Below are 25,283 nucleotides of genomic sequence, written 5' to 3' on the forward strand. Positions count from 1 at the left end.
TCTAGCCTCACTTCCCCTCAAAATAGCCCCAGCTCAGCCCCCAGACATCCTCCATGTTCCACATGTAATGACTTCTCCGCGTTCATGGAGAAAGGGAGAAGTAAGTTTCCTACCATTCCAACTGAAGCTTTGCAGAGTATCTCTTAGGAGTTTGCATTCCCGGTTATACTTCCAAGCCTCCTGCATTACTTCATTCAGCTTTTCATCTTCATTCTCTCCTATTAATAAAGATGAAGAAGAAGTTGCGTTTTCCTGTGGCATCATGGGATGTGAAGTGTCAGAGACGGAAGGACATGATGTCCAGCTTGTTGAGAAGTGGTGAGTTAAGGGGCAAACTTTCACAGACACTGTTGTTACTACTAGTCCCTACCTTATATGGAGGCCACTTCTGGGCTCTGAACTCTTATTCTGACAGCCTCACACAACTCCTCTCGTGGCCCCAGGGTCTTAGCACTGGGGTATGGGAAACAGGCAGAGTCAGACTCTGCTGCTGAGCAAGAATACCTGGTTAACCTAAGAGACCAAACGACGAAGGGAGAGCAAGGCTGAGGGGACCACCTCTTTGTCCTAGGCTCATTTCTTACTTTGGAAGCCGCGGTACACCCTGGGAGTTCTCTTAAAACCCAAGAAATCTAGATGGTTTTCTGGTCTACTACTTGAAGCCTCTCATTCATCTGCTGAGGAGAGTCCATGACACCCCAGTGAGTGTATTAAAAGAAAGCTGTCACTCAAAAGGAGACATGCACGAGTCACACTCTGCCCATGATACAAGTAGCAGCAGGGGTCACTTCTGAACTTGGGAGGTATTCTCTTTATATCCACAAGTTAATGACGGCCTTGTACTCTAAACGCTCCAGAAACGTTCCTGACTTTCACAAGCTGATCCTGACCCTGTCCCCATTTTCCGTTCTCCATCTTCTATCCTGTGCCCTCGTTAACAAACTAAGAAAACACTAAACTGCATGCTGCACCAGACGCGGGCAATTATACGTCAACTAGCAGTTTCACAGAAAACCAAAAGAGGGACGAAACTTACCACCTTTCTGAGTTCCCACTGCCTTCTCTTTTTAGTGGGCACAGATTTATACATATATAAAATTACATAATAATTTATATAAACTTATAATTTAAATAATTTGTATAATTATTTTCTTACAACACAAAGATGAAACAGACAGCCTCAAGTTAAACCACTCCTTCTGTCATGTGCATGTGAGCACGTGCACACACACACACTCACACTCACACACACGGAACAATGGTAAATGGCGTGACCTTTACCAGCCTGGGGGAGAATACACTGAGCAATCACATCTCGGAGCTTTTCCAAGGCAACATTTGAATCCTCGGCTCCATTTTCACGGTCGTGGATATAAACACCGTCCTTTGGCTTGGTGCTTTAAAAGTTTGGGAGAGAGGTAATAACAAGGTGAAACCTCAAAAACCAACTCTCCACAGCTGTTTACTCTAAAGATAAGGCAGCACATTTTTCAGATAAATGATTAACTATAGAGTGTCTCCACCTCCTCATGCTATTTAACAAGCCATCCTTTCCACCCTCTTAAGAGGTAGGAAAAGGGCAGACCCCTGGCTGACCTCTCCCAATCCTGCACTCAGGCACACCAACCATGGAGAATCCACAAAATAAGCTTAGTTACCCGAGTAATTTCCTTTTTCTCAGAATGGGGTTGTTCACAGAGTGCAGGGGTTTGAGGCTGACTTTCAGATCCTGGATTCTCATGTTGGCCAACTGTTCTGCATGAGCCTGCTGGATTCCTGCAACCACCGCCTGAATGTAAACACTGTCATCAGTTTTCACACTCACTTCAGGGCACCTAAAGAGCCAATCTAAGAGAGTAGGAAGGAGAAGCTCAAAGAACTAAGAAGGCAGTTTCACTGTTATGCTGGCAGTATACAAATTTTGATAAGCCAGAGCATTCTTCCCCACGGATTGGCAAGCCCAGGGAATACCAGGCAAACGAAGGGCCATACAACAGCTAGCTCTTCTTCCCTGCGTGTGGACAGAAATGCAAGTAAGAAGTGCTAACAAGACTTATGTTCACAGTCACTGGCAAGAGCAAGTGTAAAGAGAGGCATTCGTGGCCATCAGGGGAAAGGCTGGTAAGCTGCTGCCTGAGAAGTCTCCTGTAGTGGCATTTATTCACTGCCCCCACAGTGTAGACAATCATTTCAGCCCTGATGGCTCAGAACCCCAACTACTTCATACGATAAGCATGGTAGACCACAGAAACTGATCTATAAGCCAGTCAATTAATTTACAATGAGAAATAACTGTCAATGGAGTCTAGAACTTTTGAAGTCTGTGTCTTTGTGACCAGTGCCGGCTCCTACTATGGGCAGACCAATTAAGGAAGATAAATAATCAGCAGAAAGCTTTCTAAGAACAAGATGATCCCATGTTTATATTTTTAAACAGGCCAAACTGTGAGTGTGTGTGTGTCTCCACAAAATAAGATCAGTAAGGATACATTAAGCCATAGATTACCTCATCTCTGAAGGGTGAGACTGAGGCCAGGGGAATGAAAAGGAATTTATGCTTTTTATTTTATATACCTCTGTACTATTTGAATTTCAACAATAAAATTTGATAGTTTTAAAAAGTAGTTCCCTGTTAAGCATGCAATTATATCAGGTAGAGTTTGAACTCATTTAAGGGAACTATAATAGCTGGCCTTGGCTGAACTCCACTGGATCCTCACATCACCCTTATCAGTGATGGCCCAATCAAAAAGATGAGAACAGCTCAAGGTTGTCAGCTCAGACTCCATCTCCTAGGCAGGGCTTAGATGGACACTATCCAACATCTATATATGTGGCCATTTTTCTGCACTTCAGAGTTAGCCAACCTACATCATGACCCCATTATTTCTTCAAAAATGGGAATATATGGTCTGTCACCTTGCAGTTCCATCTTAGAGGCCTAGGGGCCACTCTTTCTCATTGAGAAGATTCTGCATATCCATATTTGGCTTCATTATACACTAAGTCTAAAGTAACTCCAGAAAGCAATCTTATTTCTTCAATCCCAAGATCTTGAGGAAAGCCACACTATAACCCCCATGTGCCGATTTAAATTATCTCAGGATTTTGGACCGATCAAACCAATTCTGGACGACTGGGCATATTTAAACCAGGAGGACAACGACACAAAATCAGATATGGCAAAGAACTCTGTTCTTTCCAGCTCTTTCTTTCCCATACTCCACCAAAACTAAGGGAAGACTGAAAATTTTTTTCCTATTATTCCCTTACCCTTCCTCACACTTCAACCCCGTGCCTTCTAACTGGGTAAAACTCACGTCTACATCACTGCCTTTACCTCTCAACTACACTATAGTCCCACACAACACATCTCATTCATTTACATGTCCGTCTAAACAGTATCTAAAATCTAAGAGACTTGCCTTGACCTAAACCAGTTTTGTTCCTGATTTCCCTCTATTTGTCAATGGTATCACTAGATATGACACCCATTGTCCCCTTAATATCTACTAAGTCATCAAAAACTATAGAAATTTGTCTTAGAAAATATTGAGTCTATTCATATGTCTCTACTTCTCTGCTCCTAGAGTTGCCCCTCAGCTTGCAGATGACTGCAGAAGTCTTAGGTTGGCAAGTCTGCAAGTCTGGCTGACCATCCCTAAATACCTTCCCTGTGGCAAATATCTTCCCCCAAATTTACAAAGGCCCCTCAGTTATGCGCTACTAAGACTTAAGCTCCTCTGTGTACTTTCAAAGCCTGGCCCTGCCACAGATGTCTCCCGGACTTCCCATTAATAAGCTAGGTGATTTTTCCCACTCAGGCACTTCGGTCTGTAATTGTTTGCTCCTGGTGTTCCCCACACTTGGGCACTTATGCTATCTGCTCATATTCTTTGAGGCAGCTCATGGCTAAACCCATGAACCGGTTAAAAACTGCCATGCAGTAATTAAAATATGGGAGGGTTGCCTTCTCTTTGGGAACTCTTCCCTAGTTACACCCCTTCAAAGATGTTCTCTTTTTCTGAATTCCCACAGCATTCATAGAAAATGCAGCATGCAAAGCTCTGATGTCTGAAATGTTCCCTCCCTGTTTCAGGTAAATTGGTCTTTCCAACCAGTCTTGTTTAAACCCCTCAGGGGAAGGGAGGGTGTCTCACAGTACTATGTGCCCCTCAACCCCACAGCACAAATATGAAGGATTTGGGTTTTCCTTTAGTGTGTATTCACTGGGCCCTGATCTGGTCTTTTATGCAAAGACGCTTTTATTTCAGATCCTGACTTTCAGGAAAGCAGGGACACCTCTCTGGTAAAGACTGAGTTCTCTGTATTGCTCCGCTTTGAGCCCTCGCTGAACTTTGTCCCAGCATTCCTTCTCAACAAAGCCTTTTTGGTGAACAAAGTAAGCATCATTCAAAACCTTATCCATCATCAGTTGAGCAGAGGGTAGCACATTATCCAAGGCCTCTGTCGAGTTGAGCCACGGGTGGTCCAACACGCCCTCGATGGTGAGTCTTTCCTCTGGTTTGACCTTTAAGAGCCTGTGGAGAAAAGGCCAACAGGGTGCTGTGCATAGTTGCTTCCAGAAGGCCAGGAAGTTCCTGGGTCTGGTTCTTACCAGCTCCAGCTTCTGACTTTCTACAAACTCCTACAAGCTTAGGCTTTCCATCTGCAGGAAGGGGTGGGGTTCTAGTCCCTAGCCATTAGTTGTGAGGGCACTGTTGTCCTTTGCTAGTCCTTTCTATACTAGACAGAGTGAGATAAAAAAGACAGGAAAAGGCTTAATCCAGTGATACTTCAGACTGAGTTCTAGGTTCAATAAGCCCACATACAGCTTATAGTTCCTGAGACTTGAATCTCCACGTTCATGTTTTTTAGGACAGCAGGCTCCAATTTCCAAATGGGATTCAAAGTGCTCTTTTGGCTGATAGTGGCTACAAAGAGGGTCATTCAGTAATGAAAACCCAGGTTGCTACTTGTGATAAAACTGATAAAACTGACTTGTGATAAAACCATATGAACCCTTTATTCCAAAAACATTCAAAAGCTAAAAATTTAGAGTTTCTGAGAGGGGAAGGCATTTCCTTCTAAGCTGAATGTATTGCTATGTACCATCTGCATTTTGATCGTACTTCTTTACATCTTGTCTGTTCATGCTGATGCCATTCTTAGCTCACTTTAGCATGTGTCCTAGGCTTTTTACAGCCCCTCCTTCCAACTACATATCCTCCCACTATAAATGTCAGAGTCAGGACAACACGTGCACTTGCTCTTTCAGGTTCTCTGCAACCTCTGGGTCATTCTGAACAAACAGCTTCAGATTCTAAAGAAAGGATTATTTAGAAAAGAATCCAAGGGGCGCCTGGGTGGCTCAGTCAGTTAAGCATCTGACTCTTGATTTCAGCTCAGGTCATGTATGATCTCACGGTTTGTGGGTGTGAGCCCCGCATCGGGCTCTGCATTGACAGTGCGGAGCCTGCTAGGGATTTTTTCTCTCCCCCTCACTCTGCCCCTTCCCCCACCTCAAAAAAAAACAAACAAACATAGGGAAAAGAAGGAAAGGAAAGGGAAAGGGAAAGGGAAAGGGAAAGGGAAAGGGAAAGGGAAGGAAAGAAAAAGAAAAAGAAAAAGAAAAAGAAAAAGAAAAAGAAAAAGAAAAAGAAAAAGAAAAAGAAAAAGAATCCCGAAGCTGAAAGAAGATAATCAATGTCACTCTAGGGACAGGAAATATATTCTACAGAACTGACAAAGAACCACTTAGAGGATACTGATGTTTTGGTTAAGTAGCTGAGAATACAGTGTGGAAACAGCATGGGAAGACAAATGATGCTATAAACATTGCCTCTGCCCTCCGCCCTCCTAAGAAGTTTTACTTACAGATTTTAGAAACTAGTCCCTCTTTATATACATAGATCCTTAACCAGTGGGATAAGCTCACTTTTGAAAGGGAGTAATCTCCACAGAGAAATGGCTGTGGTGTCAGGAGACAGCTCCCGGGCACTGCCCCGTTAATGCCTATCTTCATCGCATTACAGATGAAGAAACTGAAACCAAAAGAGGGAAAATTGCTCAGTGAACATAAAGCAGTAGGAATGCTGGAAGAGTGCCCAAATCCCAGGCAACTGGGCCTCCCACACAGGCAGGCAGGAAAGGGAAATACACCTCAAATTTAGGTCTGACTTCTTACCTAGTCCTTCAGCTACCAAAGGACTCTGTCAACTCTCCCTCACCCACTCACTAGGACTAAATCTTCTAAATCTATCTCAGCAGTGGGGAGTCTAGAGGCCTACACAATCAGCCGCCCAAATCCCAGGCAACTGGGCCTCCCACACAGGCAGGCAGGAAAGGGAAATACACCTCAAATTTAGGTCTGACTTCTTACCTAGTCCTTCAGCTACCAAAGGACTCTGTCAACTCTCCCTCACCCACTCACTAGGACTAAATCTTCTAAATCTATCTCAGCAGTGGGGAGTCTAGAGGCCTACACAATCAGCCGCATACCCCCAGCAGCCAAAGAATGAAAAGCCAAAGTGTCATTGTCATCTTAGCCCCTGAGTTCAGTTCCTGATGCCACGTCTTTTCCACGTGACTGGCTAACATGCAGGAAGGGCACACCACAGGGCTTACCACTTAAGGTCCTAAATTAATGTTCACAGAGACAGTAGCTACCAAGGGACCTGGGTTCACATCCCTGAGGACAAATTCTAAGAATGCAGCAGGTGGGAGCAAAGCTCCATTTTCATCAAGGTGGAAATGCAGAGCTCTCATCTCAGACCGCAGGGATGAGAATTCTATGATGTGCAAACAGGAAGGAACATGCCTGGGAAACCAATGACTTTTCCCTTGTGCTCCACCACCTTAGGCCTCCTTGGCCTCCCCACCCTGCAGCATGGGGACTCACTTCCTCACAACATCTTTGGCCATCTCCGAGATCTGGCTCCACTCTTCTTCTGGGAACTCAAAACTGCCTGTCATGATCTTTCTCCGCATATCCTTTGGGATAGTCCGGCTGTGGTGTTTGGAGTAAAAAGGAGGGTATCCACATAACATCACGTAGATAATCACCCCTAGGGACCACAGGTCACAGCTCTGAAAGAAAAAAGAAAATAGTCACTTATGAGCAGAGGTACAGCTCCAAAATAAAGCCCCCAGGACCAGCCCAGAGACAGCCCCTAAAATACACAGGCTGGTATCTCCAAAAATCACTTAACAGAGACTGGAAAAGTTTCAGGAAGTCTTAAGGGAACTAACCTTTCTCTCCATATGTTTTATATGCCACCACTGCTACATATATACACACCAGCACACAAGGCCAGTCTAGGGTGAAATAAACAGTCAATTTTATTCTCATTGCTCAGGCCCAAGCTACTAGCTGAGCCTTGGGTACAGGTGTACGACACTTCATCTCCAGCTACAGACGTAACAGATATAAACCAGCTGGTTGGGAAACATGTGCTAGGTCAACCTGGGCAAGGTTGAGGGTACAGGAACCAAGTAGCTAGGACACAGGCAGGTTGACCCTATAATATAGCACAAGTCATTTCATCAAAACCCAAAGCAGTTTGACACAGATCAGAAAGAGACAGTAGAGGAAGAACAGGAGGTCTAAAAGCATTCCTTTGATGACTCATTGCACCCATGCGCCAGACCATACACCATTCTTGGGGAAGATCTTGGGAAAGAAAGAAAATTGCCACAAACTACTTTGTCTGTAGGTGTTAAGGTGCCTTCATGGGCAATAGTCACAACATGATCATTAATAAAACACTCCTAATTTAGTTAAATGCAGCTCTACCTGCCTCAGAACCTGGGTCCTCAGAGGCTCCAATTCAAGCCTGTCTTGAATTGCAGGACAAAAGCAGTGTCTGCCTGAGAGAGGCAGCCCAGGGAGCCTGCCACTGAGGCCACATGCTCTCGCCATACCACAGCTGCGTCCTGCTGAGAAAAGCTTGGAAAATGGGGTGTCTCAGGTACTCCCACCCATGTTTTGGCATCATACTAATGGGTATTCGTAGATGGCATGACCCATGCTATAGAACATAATTAAAAAATTATAGAAGTGAAAGGAATCTTAAAAATAATTCAAATCCCTCCCTTTCCACATGAGGAAACTGATACTACTTTTTAAAATTGAGGTTGATAGGGCGCCTGGGTGGCTCAGTCGGTTAAGCGTCCAACTTCAGCTCAGGTCACGATCTCGTGGTCCGTGAGTTTGAGCCCCACGTCGGGCTCTGGGCTGATGGCTCAGAGCCTGGAGCCTGCTTCCCATTCTGTGTCTCCCTCTCTCTCTGCCCCACCCCCGTTCATGCTCTGTCTCTCTCTGTCTCAAAAATAAATAAACGTTAAAAAAAATAAAATAAAATAAAATTGAGGTTGATATGTTTAACTTCTAAAAATTTAATTGTATCTTATTATATATTTTTGTGAAAATATTATTTGCAAGTGTAGCATTCAGTGTTCATTTAGTTGCCAATATAAAGATTATCTCTAGACGAACTTATATACACGTTCAAAAGTAATGTTTATTATTCAAAAGCTGTTTATTATTTCAACATGCTACTCATGTACAGTGCATCATTTTTATGAATCCCATGCTAATTCATGAGCACCACAGGGTTTACAAAATGGAACAGGAAAAGAAGAAAAAAATAGCACCAGAAAATAATATATCACACAAGAATTCACTGCATTCATGCCGAGATTTTAGCAAGTGGATCAATGTCATCTGAGTGCTTCTACCCCTCACTTCCTGCCTGCATCAAGAAGCAGGAAGCAGTTTCTGAGTCTGATGCCGTAATCAGCACAGCCCTCAAACCGTCACCCCATAAGAGCAGAGCTGCCTGTGGTTTTGAGTCTGTAAGACCAAGATGTGGAGCAGTAATTACTTGGGGACTGATGAGTGTTAATCATGAAAGTAGATGTTCAAGGTTCTGGTTACACTGTGCCAGTGACAGTGCAAAGCACAGGGTCATGAGTGGCAGAGGTCCCTGTGTGTTCTTTCATATGTATGTCTGTGTGTACATGTGTGCAGACACTATAGGAATACGTGGCACCCTCCAAGGTGTGGGACCCAAGAAGAGCTGGCCTACTGCCTTTTTACCACACTCGAGTCCTTCTCTGTCATCTACATTCAGCCATGAGTCCCCAAGCAGCATCATTTTTTTTTCTGATCTACTCAGTGACTCCAGGACCTGTTTTAAAAGGCCCTAATATACTTGTGCTTTAGAGCAGAGATCCTGATGCCTAGACTACAGACTGAGAACTGTGATAGTACCAGGAACACATGCTGTGTGTCACAGACACTGTTCTAAGTTCAGTATTTTTGGGTGAGAAAGAATGGCCATGGAACATTCTCAGAAACGGCCTCCACCTCAAAAAAGCAAGACAACCATGTCTTTTAAATGTGGTCAGTGGACTATACAGTTACCCAAATAAATAACCTACAGGCAACCATCGCCCTTGGTTCCTGCTGCAAAACCTCAATTGCTAAGAACCTTATTTCATATTTCATCAGACAAAAACTTGAATTCCAAGTACTCTTCTGCATGTGTGGCTGCTGCCAGCTTTTTGGGCAGGAATATTATTAAGGGATAAGAATGGAATTAGCCACATTCCCAAAGAGCCACAAACACCTCACAGAAGAGGGGCTACACCTGAGGGGTGAAGGCAAGTATCTCTTCCCCTACCTTGTTGTAAGTGTAGGGTGTTGGTGAGGTAGGTATGATGCCAGATTTCTCCTTCTGATGCCTTCTCTGCGCCTCCAGTACCTGTCAGAGTCAGACCAAAGGGGACAATTTATTGAAAACCACAGCAACGACCTACAACTGGAGAAAGAATGCTGGAAGGCTGAAGAGGGTAGACACTGGTGGTCAATAATTAAAAACAACAACAACAACAACTTCTGTAAAACACAAACTGTCAAAAACCTTTTACCCCTCTTACAACCAACAATTTATCAGTATTTGCCCAGGTCAAGGACATGAAGATCAAGTCCTTAAAAGAGACTGAACTCTTCTTCCTGCCCATCAAGGCATCTGAGATCATGTATTTTTCCTGGAGACACAGACATTCCCTTATGCCTGTATAAAAGCAGACCAGCGCTGGCCAGTGGATCAGGTTTGAGGTACTTGTTGCCATCAAGGACTATAGCAGTCATGTAGGTCTGGGTGTTAAGTGTTCCAAAGAGGTAACCATGGGGCCATCATCCTGGCCAAGCTCTCCATTGTCCTGGGCAGGGAGACCCCTGGGGGAACAATACTGGCACACCCCACAGATTACTTGAAAGTGACAGGATGATGCAACTCTGTGCTGGTCTGCTTCCCTTGCACACCCAGACCCCCATGCCCATGAAGCTGCTGATGGCAGGTGTTGATGACAGCTGCCACACCTCGGCCAGGGGCTGCAATGTCACCTGGGGCAACTTGGCCAAAGCAATCTTCGATGTCATCTCCAAGATCTATAGCTGCCTTCCCCCTGACACTCTGGAAAGAGACTGTGTTCACCAAGGCTCCCTGTCAGGAATTCACTGACCATCTTGACCACATCAGAGAGTCTCCATGCAGAGAACTCAGGCTCCAGCTATGGTCACCACACAGTGTTCTTACACAAGAGAAATAAAGCGAATTAATTAAACCTGAAAAAGAAAATACTGTTTATAATAGCACAAAAAACAGTAAGGATAAATCTAACAAAGATGGGAAAGACCTATACACTGAAAACTACACAAATGTTGTTAAGAAAAACTAAAGGCAAAAAAAAAAAAAAAAATGGAGCAATACAGCCTGCTTATGGATTGGAAGGCTCGGTATTGTTTGGGTGTCAGTGCCCCTACATTGAACCATACTTCTAAAAGAACCCTAGTCAAAATTCCAACAAACTTTTTTGTAGAATTTAACAGCTGACTCTTAAGTTCATATGGAAATGTAAAGAAATTAAAATAGCTAAAACAACTATGAAAAAGAACAAAGTTGGCTAACACTACCTTATTTTATATTATTATAAAATAATTATTATATTATATAATTATCATAAAGTCACAGTAATCAAGACAGTACAGTACTTGTTAAAGACAAGCAGATCACTGGAACAGAACAGATAATCCAAAATTAAACCCACACATGTACATTCAACTGATCATTGACAAAGGCTCAAAAGCAATGCAACGAAGAAAAGATAGCCTTTTCAACAAATGGCACCAGAACTGGATACACAAATGCTAAAAAATTAATGTGGATCCATACTCATGCATTACACAAAAATTATATCAAAATGGATCACACACCTAAATGTAAAGCCTGAAACTATAAAACTTGTATGAGGAGATCTTGGGTTAGACAAAGATTTCTTACATAGGAGGCCAAAAGCTGAGTCCATGAAACATTTTTAAAAATTGATAAATTGGCTTTCACCAAAATTAAAATCTTTTGCTCTTCAAAAGACACTGTTAAGAGAATGAAAAGATAAGCCACAGACTGGAAGAAAATCTTTCCAAAGCATATATCTGATAAAGGACTTATATCCAGAATACATAAAGAATTCTCAAATTCGGCAATAAAAGAAAACAACACAATTTTAAAAATGGGGTGGGGCACCTGGGTGGCTCAGTTAGTTGAGCGACCAACTCTTGATTTCAGTTTAGGTCATAATCTCATGGTCTGTGGGTTTGAGCCCCACCATGTTGGGTTCTGTGCTGACAGCGTGGAGCCTGTTTGGGATTCTCACTCTTCCCCCTCTCTCTGCCCCCCCCACTCACGCTCTCACGCTCGCTCGCTCTCTCTCTCTCTCTCTCTCTCTCAAAATTAAATAAATAAATAAAAATAATTAAATTAAATTAAAATTAAAATGGGAAAAAGATTTGAACAGATGCCTCACCAAAGAAAATACACAAAAGGCAAAGAAGCACCATGAAAAGATGCTCAACATCATTTAGTCATTATGCATATGCAAATTAAAAGCACAATGAAATACCACTGCATGCCCACTAAAAAAGACTGCCCAGGGCACCTGATTGGCTCAGTTGATTAAGCATCTGACGCTTGATTTTGGCTCAGATCACAATTTCACAGGTTAATGGGTTCGAGGGTGGAGCCTGCTTGGGATTCTCTCTCTCCCTCTCTCGTTGCCCTCTCCCCCACCTCCCTCAATAAATAACTTAAATAACTTAAAAATAATAATAAAATAAATAAATAAATAACTTAAAAATAATAATAAAAGACTGCCCATACCAAATGCTGGTAAGAGTGTGGACACCTTACACTCTCAGACACTGCTGATGTGGATGTAAAATCGTACAACCACTCTGGAACACAGTCAGGTTGTAAATAATGATCTAGCTATTCCACTTCTAGGTATTTATCCAAGAGAAAAGAAAATAATTTTGTACAAAAACTTGTACACAAATGTTTATAAGAGCTTTATTTGTAATAGCCCAAAACTGAAACAACCACATATCCACCAATAGATGAATGGACAAACAAATCAAGATACACCAACATAATGGAATACTTATTAGCAGTAAAAACAACTAAACTATTTACTGATACATGTAACAACATGTAATTACACTGAGTGAAAGAAAACACCCAAAACTGAATATACTGGATGATGTGCTACTTTACACATAAATCTGCAGAAAATGCAAATAATCTATAATGACAGAAAGCAGATCACTGGTTGCCTGGGAATCAGAGGACAAGAAGAGAGGCAGGGAAAGATTACCAAGGAGTACACTAAAACTTTTGAGGGTGATGGATATGTTCACTACCTTGATTGTGGTGATGGTTTAATGAGATTATATAAATATATATATTAAAACTTACAAATTATGTAATTTAAATATGTATAGTTTATCATGTATCAATTATATTTCAATAATTTTTTTTTCCCTTAAAGAGGGCTTCTTTGGTAAAATAAACCTTGAAAAGAAGAAGTATCAGCTATGTAAAAAAAATACAACACTCTGGCCATGATGGATTAACCAGTACAACTTTCTTTCCCACCACACACAACTTGAACATTGGACAAGATATAAGAGAAAGTGGGGCATCTGGGTGATTCAGTCAGCTAAGCATCCAACTGTAGATTTTGGCTCAGCTCACGATCCCTGGGTCATAGGATGGAGCCCTGTGTCAAGGCATGAAGCCTGCTTGAGATTCTCTCTCCCTTTGTCCCTCTCCCCACTGCTCATGCTCTCTCTCTCTCTAAGATAAAAAAATAAAAAGATTCCTTCTTATCTTAACAAGAAAGATATGAGAGAAAACTGTTTTCTGACACTGAATAATATACAACACAGGTCAGCAAACCCTGAGAGATAGCAAGCAAATGTGGTAATCCATATGATCTGTCAAGAAGCATTTTCTGGAATGCAGTGCAGGGAGAGATTCTAAGCAGGGTACAGAGGGCTCACAGGAGTTCAGTAGTGTGGCCAAAATTTGTGGAGCAGACTACCAACTGTGGGGAAGGTATGCAAAAGCTGCATGAGGATCCCTTTGATCTTTGGGTACATACAGTAAGCTGCACATGGTACAGCAAGACTCTGTGAGACCAGAGAAGCAACCAGCTACTAGAACAACTACTTGGGATCTATAAGCTGAATAATTCCCAGATGTTGCAGAAGTCTAGGAGATACCTGAGGTCCAACTAGCCAAGGTAAAGAGACTTATTGATCATCTGGGGCATCAATAGAGGACCAGAAGTTTTCCTCTAGGTAGCAGGGCTGAGGTAACCCGAGAATAAGGCCTCATCTAGACTCACCCTGGAAGAATTGCAAAGCAAGTTTCAAGACAACCAAGTGGACCTGCATGTAACTTACCACTCACCAAAACAATCTTTTTATATACTTTTCTTTTAAAAAAAAATTTTTTTAACGTTTATTTTTGAAAGAGGCACAGAATGCGAGTGGGAGAGGAGTAGAGGGAGAGGGAGACACAGAATCTGAAGCAGGCCCCAGGCTCTGAGCTGTCAGCACAGAGCCTGACACAGGGCTCAAACTCATGAACCGTGAGATCATGACCTGAGCCGAAGTCAGACGCTTAACCATCTAAGCCATCCAGGCGTCCCTGTTTGCAAATATTTTTAAATGACAACAAAACCCAGACATTCACCAACATAATATTATAACATCCAGCACCCAATAAAAATTTCTTCAACATGCAAAGAAGCAGGAAAATGTAATCCATAACCAGGAAATGTGATCTGTAACCAAGGAAAAAAGTCAGTCATAAAAGCAGACTCAGAAATGACAAGGGTGGTGCAATCAGCAAAGATTTTATTACGTATGTTGAGGTACTTAAAGGTAAACATAAACATGAAATAAGAAAAGAAACAGATGATGTAAGTCAGAAATGTGGGGCACCTGGGTGGCTCAGTTGGTTGTACATCCAACTTTTGGTTTCGGCTCAGCACATGATCTCACCATTCGTGGGTTTGAGCCCTGCATTGAGCTCTGCACTGGCAGTGTAGAGCCTGCTTGAGATTCTCTCGCTCTTGCTCTCTCTGCCCCTTCCCTGCTCACTCACTCTCTCTCAAAATAAATAAATAAACATTAAGTAAATCAGAAATGAAGAAATTCACAGATTAGACAATGCAGAAGAAAAGAGTAGTGAAATTCAAATCATAGTAACAGAATTTGGCCAAAGTGAAAGAGAGAGAAAAAAAGATGAAAAAAAAAAAACAAAAAGATCACGGAGTGTCTGGCTGGCTCAGTCGATAGATGGACCATGAAACTCTTGATCTCGGGGTTGGGAATTCAAGCCCTACCTTGGGTGTAGAGATTACTTAAAAATAAAATCTTAAAAACAAAACAAAACAAAACAGAACCTTTAATGCTCTGTGTGTGATCTAACCTACATGTAACTGGAGTCTTTGGAAAAAGGCAGAGAGAGGACAAGCAGAAAAATATTTGAAGAAATGTCTGAAAATTGTCCTAAACTGATAAACACCATAAACTGACGGATCCAAGGAACTCAATAAACCCCTAGTAGGAAACAAACAAACAAACACCTACACCACAGTCAAATTTCTGAGACCTGATTAGGATCTAGGATGTAGAAAGCTGGAGTGTTACTCCCATCCTAACAGCAAGGAAAAGCTAAACTACAAAATCATCACTTTTCTTGAACCTATTAGAGATCAGAGGTCTCAAGACAATGAAATATTGTGCATTCTAAAGAAAGGCCCTTCCAGTAAGAAGCAAGATGTGAAAACTGGCTCACCTATGACAAGCCAGGAGGGAGCATTATAGCATGCCATATGAGTAAAAAGAATTCAGCTAAATTTTTAGCAAATTGCTAAAGGCAAAGTGTGGGCTAGCATGAGGGCTAGAAGACCCTGTAGGAACCATAGAAACAAGGGGAGTTTGCACCACTCACAGACGCTTCTGCACAGACTTCCACCAGATACTCAACAGGACCTGCACAAGACTGAGGCTGGTTCAGAAAAAGATACCTGCTGCTGCCAATACCCTCCACCAGGCTGGCAAGCACAATCTAGTGCTAGAGGAGAAGACTGTGAATTGACAGCCCCTCTGAGGCACACAGTGCATAGGCAAGGCCAAAGCTAATGGTGGAGAAGTAACATTAAAAATAAATAAACATGAGGCACCTGGGTGGCGGTGGTTAAGTGTTTGACTTTGGCTCAGGTTCATGGGTTCAAGCCCCGCATCAGGCTTTGTGCTGACAGCTCGAAGCCTGGAGCCTGCTTCAGATTCTGTGTCTCCCTTACTCTCTGCCCCTCCCCGCTCGCATTCTGTCTCTCTCTCAAAAGTAAATAAACATTTGAAAAGATTAAAAAATATACACAAAACTTCAATAAAGAGATCTGTATTTTTAAACTGACTGAATCATTAAACATTTTCTACAATGAAAACCCTAAAATACGTATCTATCTACCTATCTATCTATTTATTTTTTAATTTACATCCAAGTTAGTTAGCATATTTAGTTGCATTGTTAGTGCAACAATGATTTCAGGAGTAGATTCCTTAATGCCCCTTACCCATTTAGCCCATCCCCCCTCCCATAAACCCTCCAGCAACCCTGTTTTTTTCTCTATATTTAAGAGTCTCTTATGTTTTGTCCCCCTCCCTGTTTTTATATTATTTTTGCTTCCCTTCCCCTATGTTCATCTGTTTGATGATACTTGAAGTCATATGATACTTGTCTTCCTCTGACTGACCAATTTCGCTTAGCAAAATACCCTCTAGTTCCATTCACATAGCTGCAAATGGCAAGATTTCATTCTTTTTGATTGCCTAGTAATACTCCATTATATATATGTATGTGTTGTGTATATATCTTTATCCATTCATCCATCAATGGACATTTGGGCTCTTTCCACACTTTGGCTATTGTCAATATAAACATTGGGGTGCATGTGCCCCTTCAAAACAGCATACCTGCATCCCTTGGATAAATACCTAGTAGTGCAATTGCTGGGTCGTAGGGTAGTTCTGTTTTTAATTTTTTGAGGAATCTCCATACTGTTTTCCAGAGTGGCTGCACCAGCTTGCATTGCCACCAACGATGCAGAAGAGATCCTCTTTCTCTGCATCCTCGCCAACATCTGTCGTTGCCTGAATTGTTAATGTTAGCCATTCTGACAGGTGTGAGGTGGTATCTCATTGTGGTTTTGATTTGTACTTCCCTGATGATGACAGATGTTGAGCATTTTTTCACGTGTTGGTTGGCCATCTGGATGTCTTCTTTGAAGAAGTGTCTATTCATGTCTTTTGCCCATTTCTTCACTGGATTATTTATTTTTTTGGGTGTTGAGTTTGATAAGTTCTTTATATGTTTGGGATATTAATCCTTTATCCTGGTATGTCATTTGCAAATATCTTCTCCCATTCTGTTGGTTGTCTTTTAGTTTTACTGATTGTTTCCTTCGCTGTGCAGAAGCTTTTTATCTTGATGAGGTCCCAATGGTTCATTTTTGCTTTTGTTTCCCTTGCCTCTGGAGATGTGTTGAGTAAGAAGTTGCTGCAGCCGAGGTCAAAGAGCTTTTTGCCTGCTTTCTCTTCTAGGATTTTGATGGCTTCCTGTCTTACATTTAGGTCTTTCATCCATTTTAGGTTTATTTTTGTGTATGGTGTAAGAAAGTGGTCCAGGTTCGTTCTTCTGCACGTCGCTGTCCAGTTTTCCCAAAACCATTTGCCAAAGAGACTGTCTTTTTTTCCATTGGATATTCTTTCTTGCTTTGTCAAAGATTAGTTGGCCATACATTTGTGGGTCTATTTCTGGGTTCTCTATTCTGTTCCATTGATCTGAGTGTTTTGGGGCCAGTACCATACTGTCCTGATGATCACAGTTTGTAATACAACTTGACGTCCGGAATTGTGATGCCTCCAGCTTTGGTTTTCTTTCTCAGGATTGCTTTGGCTATTCAGGGTCTTTTCTGTTCCATATAAATTTTAGGATTGTTTGTTCTAGCTCTGTGAAGAATGCTGGTGTTATTTTGATAGGGATTGCATTGAATATGTAGATTGCTTTCATAGTATCGACATTTTAACAGTATTTGTTCTTCCAATTCATTGAGCGTGGAATATTTTTCCATTTTCTTGTGTGTCGTCTTCAATTTCTTTCATAAGCTTTCTATAGTTTTCAGTGTATAGATTTTTCACCTCTTTGGTTAGGTTTATTCCAAGGTATTTTATGGTTTTTGGTACAACTGTGAATAGGATCAATTCCTTGATTTCTCCTTCTGCTGCTTCATTATTGGTGTATAGAAATGCAACCAACCTGTACATTGATTTTATATCCTGCGACTTTGATGAACTCATGAATCAGTTCTAGCAGTTTTTTTGGTGGAGTCCTTTGGGTTTTCTACTTAGAGTATCGTGTTGTCTGCAAAGAGTGAAAGTTTGACTTCCTCTTTGCCGATTTATGCCTTTTATTTCTTTCTGTTGTCTGATTGCTGAGGCTAGGACTTCCAACACTATGTTGATTTACAGTGGTGAGAGTGGACATCCCTGTCGTGCTCCTGTCCTTAGAGGAACGCTCTCAGTTTTATCCCATTGAGGATGATATTAGCAGTGGGTCTTTCGTATGTGGCCTTTATGACCTTGAGGTATGATCTGTCTATCCCTACTTTTTTGAGGGTTTTTATCAAGAAACAGTGCTGTATTTTGTCAAATGCTTTTCAGCATCTATGGAGAGGATCATGTGGTTCTTGTCCTTTCTTTTATTAATATGATGTATCACATTGATTGATATGTGGATATTGCACAAATTTATTCCTGCATCCCAGGAATAAATCCCACTTGATCATGGTGAGTATAATTCTTTTAATGTATTGTTGGATCCAGTTGGCTAGTATCTTGTTGAGAATTTTTACATCCATGCTCATCAGGGAAATTGGTCTATAGTTCTCCTTTAATTGGGGTCTTTGTCTGGTTTTGGAATCAAGGTAATGCTGGCTTCACAGAATGAGTTTGGAAGTTTTCCTTCCATTTCTATTTTTTGGAACAGCTTCAAAAGAATAGGTGTTAACTCTTCTTTAAATGTTTGGTAGAATTCCCCTGGAAAGCCATCTGGCCCTGGACTCTTGTTTGTTGAGAGATTTTTGATTACTGATTCCATTTCTTTACTGGTTATGGATCTGTTCAAATTTTCTATTTCTTCCTATTTCAGTTTTGGCGTTTATATGTTTCTAGAAATTTGTCCATTTCTTTCAAATTGCCCAATTTGTTGGCATATGATTGCTCATAATATTCTTATTATCATTTGTATTTCTGCAGTGTTGGTTGTGATCTCTCCTCTTTCATTCATGATTTTGTTTATTTGGGTCCTTTCCTTTTTCTTTTTGATCAGTCTGGCTAGGGGATTATCAATTTTGTTAATTGTTTAAAAAGAGCTCCTGGTTTCATCGATCTGTCCTACCATTTTTCTGATTTTGATATAATTTATTTCTACCCTAATTTTTATTATTTCCCTTCTTCTGCTGGTTTTGGGCTTTATTTGCTGTTCTTTTTCCAGCTCTCTTAGGTGTATGGTTAGGTTGTATAATTGAGACCTTTCTTCCTCCTTTAGGAAGGCCTGGATTCCTATATACCTCCCTCTTATGACTGCCTTTGCTACATCCCAGAGGTTGTGGGTTGTCGTGTTTTCATTTTCATTGGCTTCTATGTATTTTTAATTTCTTGGTTAACGCATTCATTATTGAGTAGGATGTTCTTTAATCTCTAAGTATTCGTGTTCTTTCCAAATTTTTTCTTGTGGTTGATTTCGAGTTTCATAGTGCTGTGATCTGAAAATATGCAAGGTATGATCTCTATCTTTTTGTACTTATTGAGGGCTGGTTTGTGACCCAGTGTGTGATCTATTTGGAGAATGTTCCATGTACACTCAAGAAGAATGCCTGTATTCTGCTGCTTTAGGATGAAATGTTCTGAATATATCTGTTAAGTCCATCTGGTCCAGTGTGTCATTCAGTGCCATTGTTTCCTTGTTGATTTTCTGCTTAGATGATCTGCCCATTGCTGTAAGTGGAGTGTTGAAGTCTCCTACTATTACGGTATTATTATCAATGAGTTTATGTTTGTGATTAATTGATTTATATATTTGGGTGCTTTCATATTGGGGGTATAAGTATTTACCGTTGTTAGATCTTCTTGGTGGATGTCTATCTCTTAATTATGATATAATGCCCTTCTTCATCTCTTGCTACAGTCTTTATTTTAAAATCTAGTTTGTCTGATATAATTATGGCTACACCAGCTTTCTTTTGAGAACCATTAGCATGACAGATCATTCTCCATCCCCTTACTTTCAATCTACAGGTGTCTTTAGGTCCAAAATGAGTCTCTTATAAGCAGCATACAGATGGGTCTTGTTTTCTTATCCATTCTGATACCCTATATCTTTTGATTGGAGCATTTAGTGTACTGAAAGATACGAATTTAGCACCGTTCAGTTGCCTATTGAGTTGGTATTTCTGATGATGCTCTCTAGTCCTTTCTAGTCTTTGTTGCTTTTGGTCTTTTCTGTTTTGTCTTTTCTCCACACAAAAGTCCCCCTTACAATTTCTTGCAGGGCTGGTTTAGTGGTCACAAACTCCTTTAGTTTTTGTCTGGGAAACACTTTATCTCTCCTTCTATTCTAAATGACAGCTTTGCTGGATAAAGAATTCTGGGCTACATATTTTTCCAAATCAGCATATTGAATATACCTGCCACTCTTTTCTGGCCTGCCAAGTTTCTGTGGATAGGTCTGCTGCAAACCTGATTTGTCTTCCCTTATAGTTAAGGACTTTTTTTTTCTTTGCTGCTTTCATAATTCTTTCTTGTCTGTGTATTTTGTGAATTTGATTATGATACACCTTGGTGATGGTCGGGTTTTGTTGAATCTAATGGGAGTTCCTGTGCTTCTTGGATTTTGATGTCTGTGTCCTTCCCAGATTAGGAAAGTCTTCCACCATAATTTGCTCACATAAAACTCCTGCCCCTTTTTCTCTCTTCATCTTCTGGGACTCCTATGATTCAGATGTTATTCCTTTTTAATAAGTCACTGAGTTCTCTAAGCCTTGTATCATGCTCCTTTGCCTTTGTTTCCCTCTTTTTTTCTGCTTCATTAGTCTATAATCTGGTCATCTAAATCGCTGATTCATTGCTCTACTTCATCCATCCTTGCCGTTATGGCATCCATTCAAGATTGTGTCTCAGTTATCACATTTTAATTTCTTCCTGACTAGATTTTATTTTTTTTATATCCACAGAAAAGGATTCTATGACGTTTTCAACCCCAGTTGGTATTCTTATTATCGTGGTTCTAAATTCTAGTTCAGACATCTTGCTTATATCTGTGTTGATTAAGCCCCTGGCTGTCAGTTCTTCCTCTTCTTTCTTTTGGGGTGAATTCCTTCGTTTTGTCATTTGGAGGAAGAAAAAAATTAATAAAGTAAAAGATGAAAAGTAAAAATTTTAAAACAAAACAAAAATCAAATAAAGGAAGCTAGATCCTAAGTGTGTTTTGGTCTGCTTGTTGACAGAAGCTTGATAGAACAGAGAAAAAAAAGGAAAGGATAAAAGAAAAAAAAGATAAGAAAAAATTTAAAAATTAAAAAAACTTAATGTAATAAAATAAAATAAAATGAAATAAAATGAAAGAGAAATAAAAAAAACTTTTTAAATAAAAATAAAGGAATAAAAATAAAAAATAAAATTTTCTTTCTGTATTCAAGAATGAGGAAGAAAAGGAAAAAGAAAAAAGGAAACATTTCAGCAAAAACAGAAGCAAATAAAACGAACAAATAAATGAACCAGCGAACAGAATGAAACCCGAATGAAGTTACATCCAGTTTACCCCAGAACTGAAACTATGAAGCCTTCCATAGTCCATACACTAAGCAGGTGGAATGCCTTATGCTGTTTTTCTACGGGATATGCTTGGAGGGCGCACTTAGGCAGGACTTAGTGTAATGGCTCCATTCTCCACTAGGTGGCTGCTTAGCTTACTGGGGTGGAACAGTGTGGTGCGCATGTGTGCATATGCATGCATGCATGTGGGAGAGGTGGAAATGGTTTCACCCAACAAATTTAAAAAAATTTTTTAAATAAGAACAAAAAACTGCTGCTCTTCAAAAGACCATTAAGAAAACTGAAATGCAAGCCACAGTCTGAGAGAAATATTCATAATATATATGTGGTAGGCAGAATAATAGCTCCCCAAAGATTTCCATGTCCTAATCCCTGAAGCCTGTGAATATGTTACCCTACAGAGCAAAGGGACTTTGCAGATTTTATTAAATGAAGGATGTTGTGGGGCGCCTGGGAGGCTCAGTCAGTTAAGCATCTGACTTCAGCTCGGGTCATGATCTCATGGTCTGTGAGTTTGAGCCCCGTGTCGGCCTCTGTGCGGACAGCTCAGAGCCTGGAGCCTGCTTCAGATTCTGTGTCTCCCTCTCTCTGACGCTCCCCCGTTCATGCTCGGTCTTTCTCTGTCTCAAAAATAAATAAACGTTAAAAAATATATATATTTAAATGAAGGATGTTGAGATGGGAGACTATCCTGGATTATCTGGGTGTGTCTAATGTAATCACAATTATAAATGGGAAGCAAGAGTGTCAGAATCAGAGAAACTGGAAGATGCCATACTACTGGCTTTGAAAACGGAAGAAGAGGCTACCAGCCAAAGAATGCAAGGCACCTCACAAAGCTGGAAAAGGCAAGGGAATGAATTCTCCCCTAGAGATTCCAGAAGGAACACAGTCCTGCCAACACCATGAACCATTTCAGACTTCTAACCTCCAAAACTTTGAGATAATAAATGTGTTGTTTCAAGCCACTAAGTTTGTGGCAATTTGTCATGGTAGCAATAAAAAGTAATATACATATACAACAAAGAACTTGTATCCAGAAAATAGTAAGAACTTTTTATACCTCAATTATAAAACCAACAACCAAAAAAGGGCAAGAGATTTGTACACATACTTTACAAGAGAATGGTGTACACATATTTCACAATAGAATGTCCAACAAACACATGAAAAAGCACTCAACAGTAGCCATTAAGAAAATGCTATAATCAAATCCATAATGAAATAATACTGTGGCCCTACCAGAAAGACTGAGATTATAAAGTGTAACATAAGTTGGTAAGAACATGAAGCAACCGAAACTCTTTAACTGGTGAATATGTAAAATGGTACAACCATTTTGGAAAAGATGTCCCCTCAAATTTGTAAATGAATGTTCCCAGCAGCTTTCTTCATTATAGTCCAAAAAGGAAACAATCCAAAATAGCCATCAGTCAGTGAATGGATAAACAAAACATGGCTTAGTCCTATTATAGAATACTACTTAACAAGAAAAAGGAACTGATGCTACGTGCAGCAACATGGATGAATTTCAAACACACGCTAAGCAAAAGAAGTGAAATACAACAGGTACACGAGTTCCATTCATATGAATTTCTATAACTGGCAAAACTAACCCATGATGACAGAAAGCAGATCAGTGTTTTCCTGGAGCCAGGGGTTAAGCTGGGAGCAGACTGACTACAAAGGTTCACAAGAGCTTCTGAAGTGATGGAAATATTTTATATCTTGATTGTGGTAGTAATTATGCAGGAGTATCTGTGTCAAAGCTCATCAAACTACACTTAAAGTAGGAGTTTTTTTAATTGTACATCAAACCATGATTTTAAAAGAAGTTGAATTTATTTTTTAATTTAAAATTTTATTGATTTTATTTCTTAATTTAAAAAATTTTTAAATTGTTTTTAATGTTTATTTATTTTTGAGAGAGAGACAGAGCACGAGTCGGGGAAGGGCAGAGAGAGAGGGAAACACAGAATCCAAAGCAGGCTCCAGGCTCCGAGCTGTCAGCACAGAGCCCGATGTGGGGTTTGAATTCACAAACCATGAGATCATGACCTGAGCCAAATTCAGACATTTAGCCAACTGAGCCACCCAGGCGCCCCAAGAAGTTGATTTTAAGAGAATAAAATGCCTGCACCTAATTAAGCAGACTGTAGGTTTCTGAAGCTGAGCTCTCCCTTTCCCATTTGTAATACACACTTACTTGTGCTGCAGAAGAGAAGAAATGTGAATCTATAGACAGCATGGTGATACATCCTGTGGCAGAAACAGCAAACACTTACCTGAGGTGCTACATAATAAGGGGTGAATTGGGGTGTCATCAAGTCACCTTGGTCAATTTTGGCAAACCCAAAGTCACACAACTTCACTGGGGCATCCTAAAATAAAGCAAATGGAAGTCATTGCTCCAGAGTTCTCAGTAAACACTAAAGGAAAATCCAAGTGGAAGACATATTAACTTGAGCTCTCACTCATGGGTTTCTGACTAACACCTGAGCCTATGAATAGCATGTCCTCACATCTGAAGACAATGATTCATACTGAAGAATCTTTCTTAGTAATACAGAGGTAAAGAGGGGCGCCTGGGTGGCGCAGTCGGTTAAGTGTCCGACTTCAGCCAGGTCACGATCTCACGGTCCGTGAGTTTGAGCCCCGCGTCAGGCTCTGGGCTGATGGCTCAGAGCCTGGAGCCTGTTTCCGATTCTGTGTCTCCCTCTCTCTCTGCCCCTCCACCGTTCATGCTCTGTCTCTCTCTGTCCCAAAAATAAATAAACGTTGAAAAAAAAAAAAATTAAAAAAAAAAAAATACAGAGGTAAAGAATTTCTGCCCACTCACAGTTGGCCTTGTTTCATGACTGGTAATTTGCAGTATTAAAATCAAGATTTTAGCCAAAAGAAAAAAAAAAATCTTAGCCAAGTGCCCCCTGACTCTATCTACTGGCCCATCATCTCTTTTCGATCCAGGGTGCGATTTCACTTTTACCATCAGCTTCAAGATAGCCAGAGCAACTTATTTGGTGGGACATGGTACACAGGGCAAGGGGTGAGACGGGAGAGGAAAAAACACCTGATCAAAATTAACAGCAAATATAACCATTACGCCTAAAGGTAATTTTTAACAGCATATAGATTACTGCCCCTTCCCAAAGTACCTCCAAATAATATCCAAAATCTTAAGTCTTACAAATGCATTATCAGTACCATCCAAAATTATCAATGCCAGGGGTACAGTAGAATTTCTCTGAGCCTCTAGCAAGGAAACAAGTGGGGAAAGTAGGCTGCCTGAAGCACTTTGGCTTAAAGCCTCCTCACCATGGATTCAGAGCACTCCAAACACATAACACACCTACACACCCATTCCTGAACTATGCTGAGTGTGGCAGCACTAAAACGCAGCAAAACAAGTCATCTCACCAAAGAGTTATCCTTGAAGAGCAGATTTTCAGGCTTGAGGTCTCTGTGAGCAATGTTTAACAGGTGACAGTGCTGTAGAGCCAAAGCTATCTGGAAAAGGACAGTGGAGCAACCACATCTTAGAAAAGACAGCTCTTTAATGCTCCTGGTTTAGAGAACTCAGGATGTTAAAAAAAAAAAAAAATCCTTAATTAAGTCAATTACAACTGCGGTCAGTTTTCAGTTTTAAAGCAGAAATTAAGTAAGACTTTGGGTACCAAGGAATAGAAATGAATTAAACTTAGTTTAAGTGCAACCTGTATTTTATTAAACAAAGAGGAAAATACAACAGTAACATATTTCTTTTGTCAAAGTAAACTGATGGTTAAATCCTGTATGAAATGGGAAGAATGAAATGCTTCCAATTCCACTCATCTGAGATGCAACGGGGCTGCAGAGTAAGCGCTGTGCCAGGCAGCCTTCGTAGGGTTGGGTGTTGCCCAGCAGGGCAGTGGCCACTAACACCTGGCTCAGAAGGGAACTGCACTCTCCAGGGGGCTCAACTCCAAGCTCTGCC

General features: G+C 40.8%; 1 protein-coding gene across 2 annotated transcripts in view; it reads right to left on the reverse strand.

Moving 5' to 3' along the window:
* The window catches only part of MAPKAPK5 (MAPK activated protein kinase 5), a 42,138-nt gene that overhangs the window by 675 nt on the left and 16,180 nt on the right, over positions 1–25,283 (reverse strand). Inside the window, exons 6-13 of one of the 2 annotated variants that reach the window (XM_030292221.1) lie at positions 24,728–24,817; positions 23,596–23,691; positions 9,687–9,767; positions 6,902–7,089; positions 4,421–4,541; positions 1,659–1,789; positions 1,282–1,397; positions 114–218 (exon numbers count right to left, since the gene is read on the reverse strand). In XM_030292221.1, the coding sequence (XP_030148081.1) occupies positions 114–218; positions 1,282–1,397; positions 1,659–1,789; positions 4,421–4,541; positions 6,902–7,089; positions 9,687–9,767; positions 23,596–23,691; positions 24,728–24,817 (928 nt within the window). Of the gene's footprint in view, positions 1–113; positions 219–1,275; positions 1,398–1,658; positions 1,790–4,420; positions 4,542–6,901; positions 7,090–9,686; positions 9,768–23,595; positions 23,692–24,727; positions 24,818–25,283 lie in introns of both variants that reach the window. The other variant, XM_030292220.1, reaches the window with a different exon arrangement.

This window comes from Lynx canadensis, chromosome D3, assembly GCF_007474595.2.
Source record: "Lynx canadensis isolate LIC74 chromosome D3, mLynCan4.pri.v2, whole genome shotgun sequence".
In the NCBI taxonomy this organism is placed as follows: Eukaryota; Metazoa; Chordata; class Mammalia; order Carnivora; family Felidae; genus Lynx; species Lynx canadensis.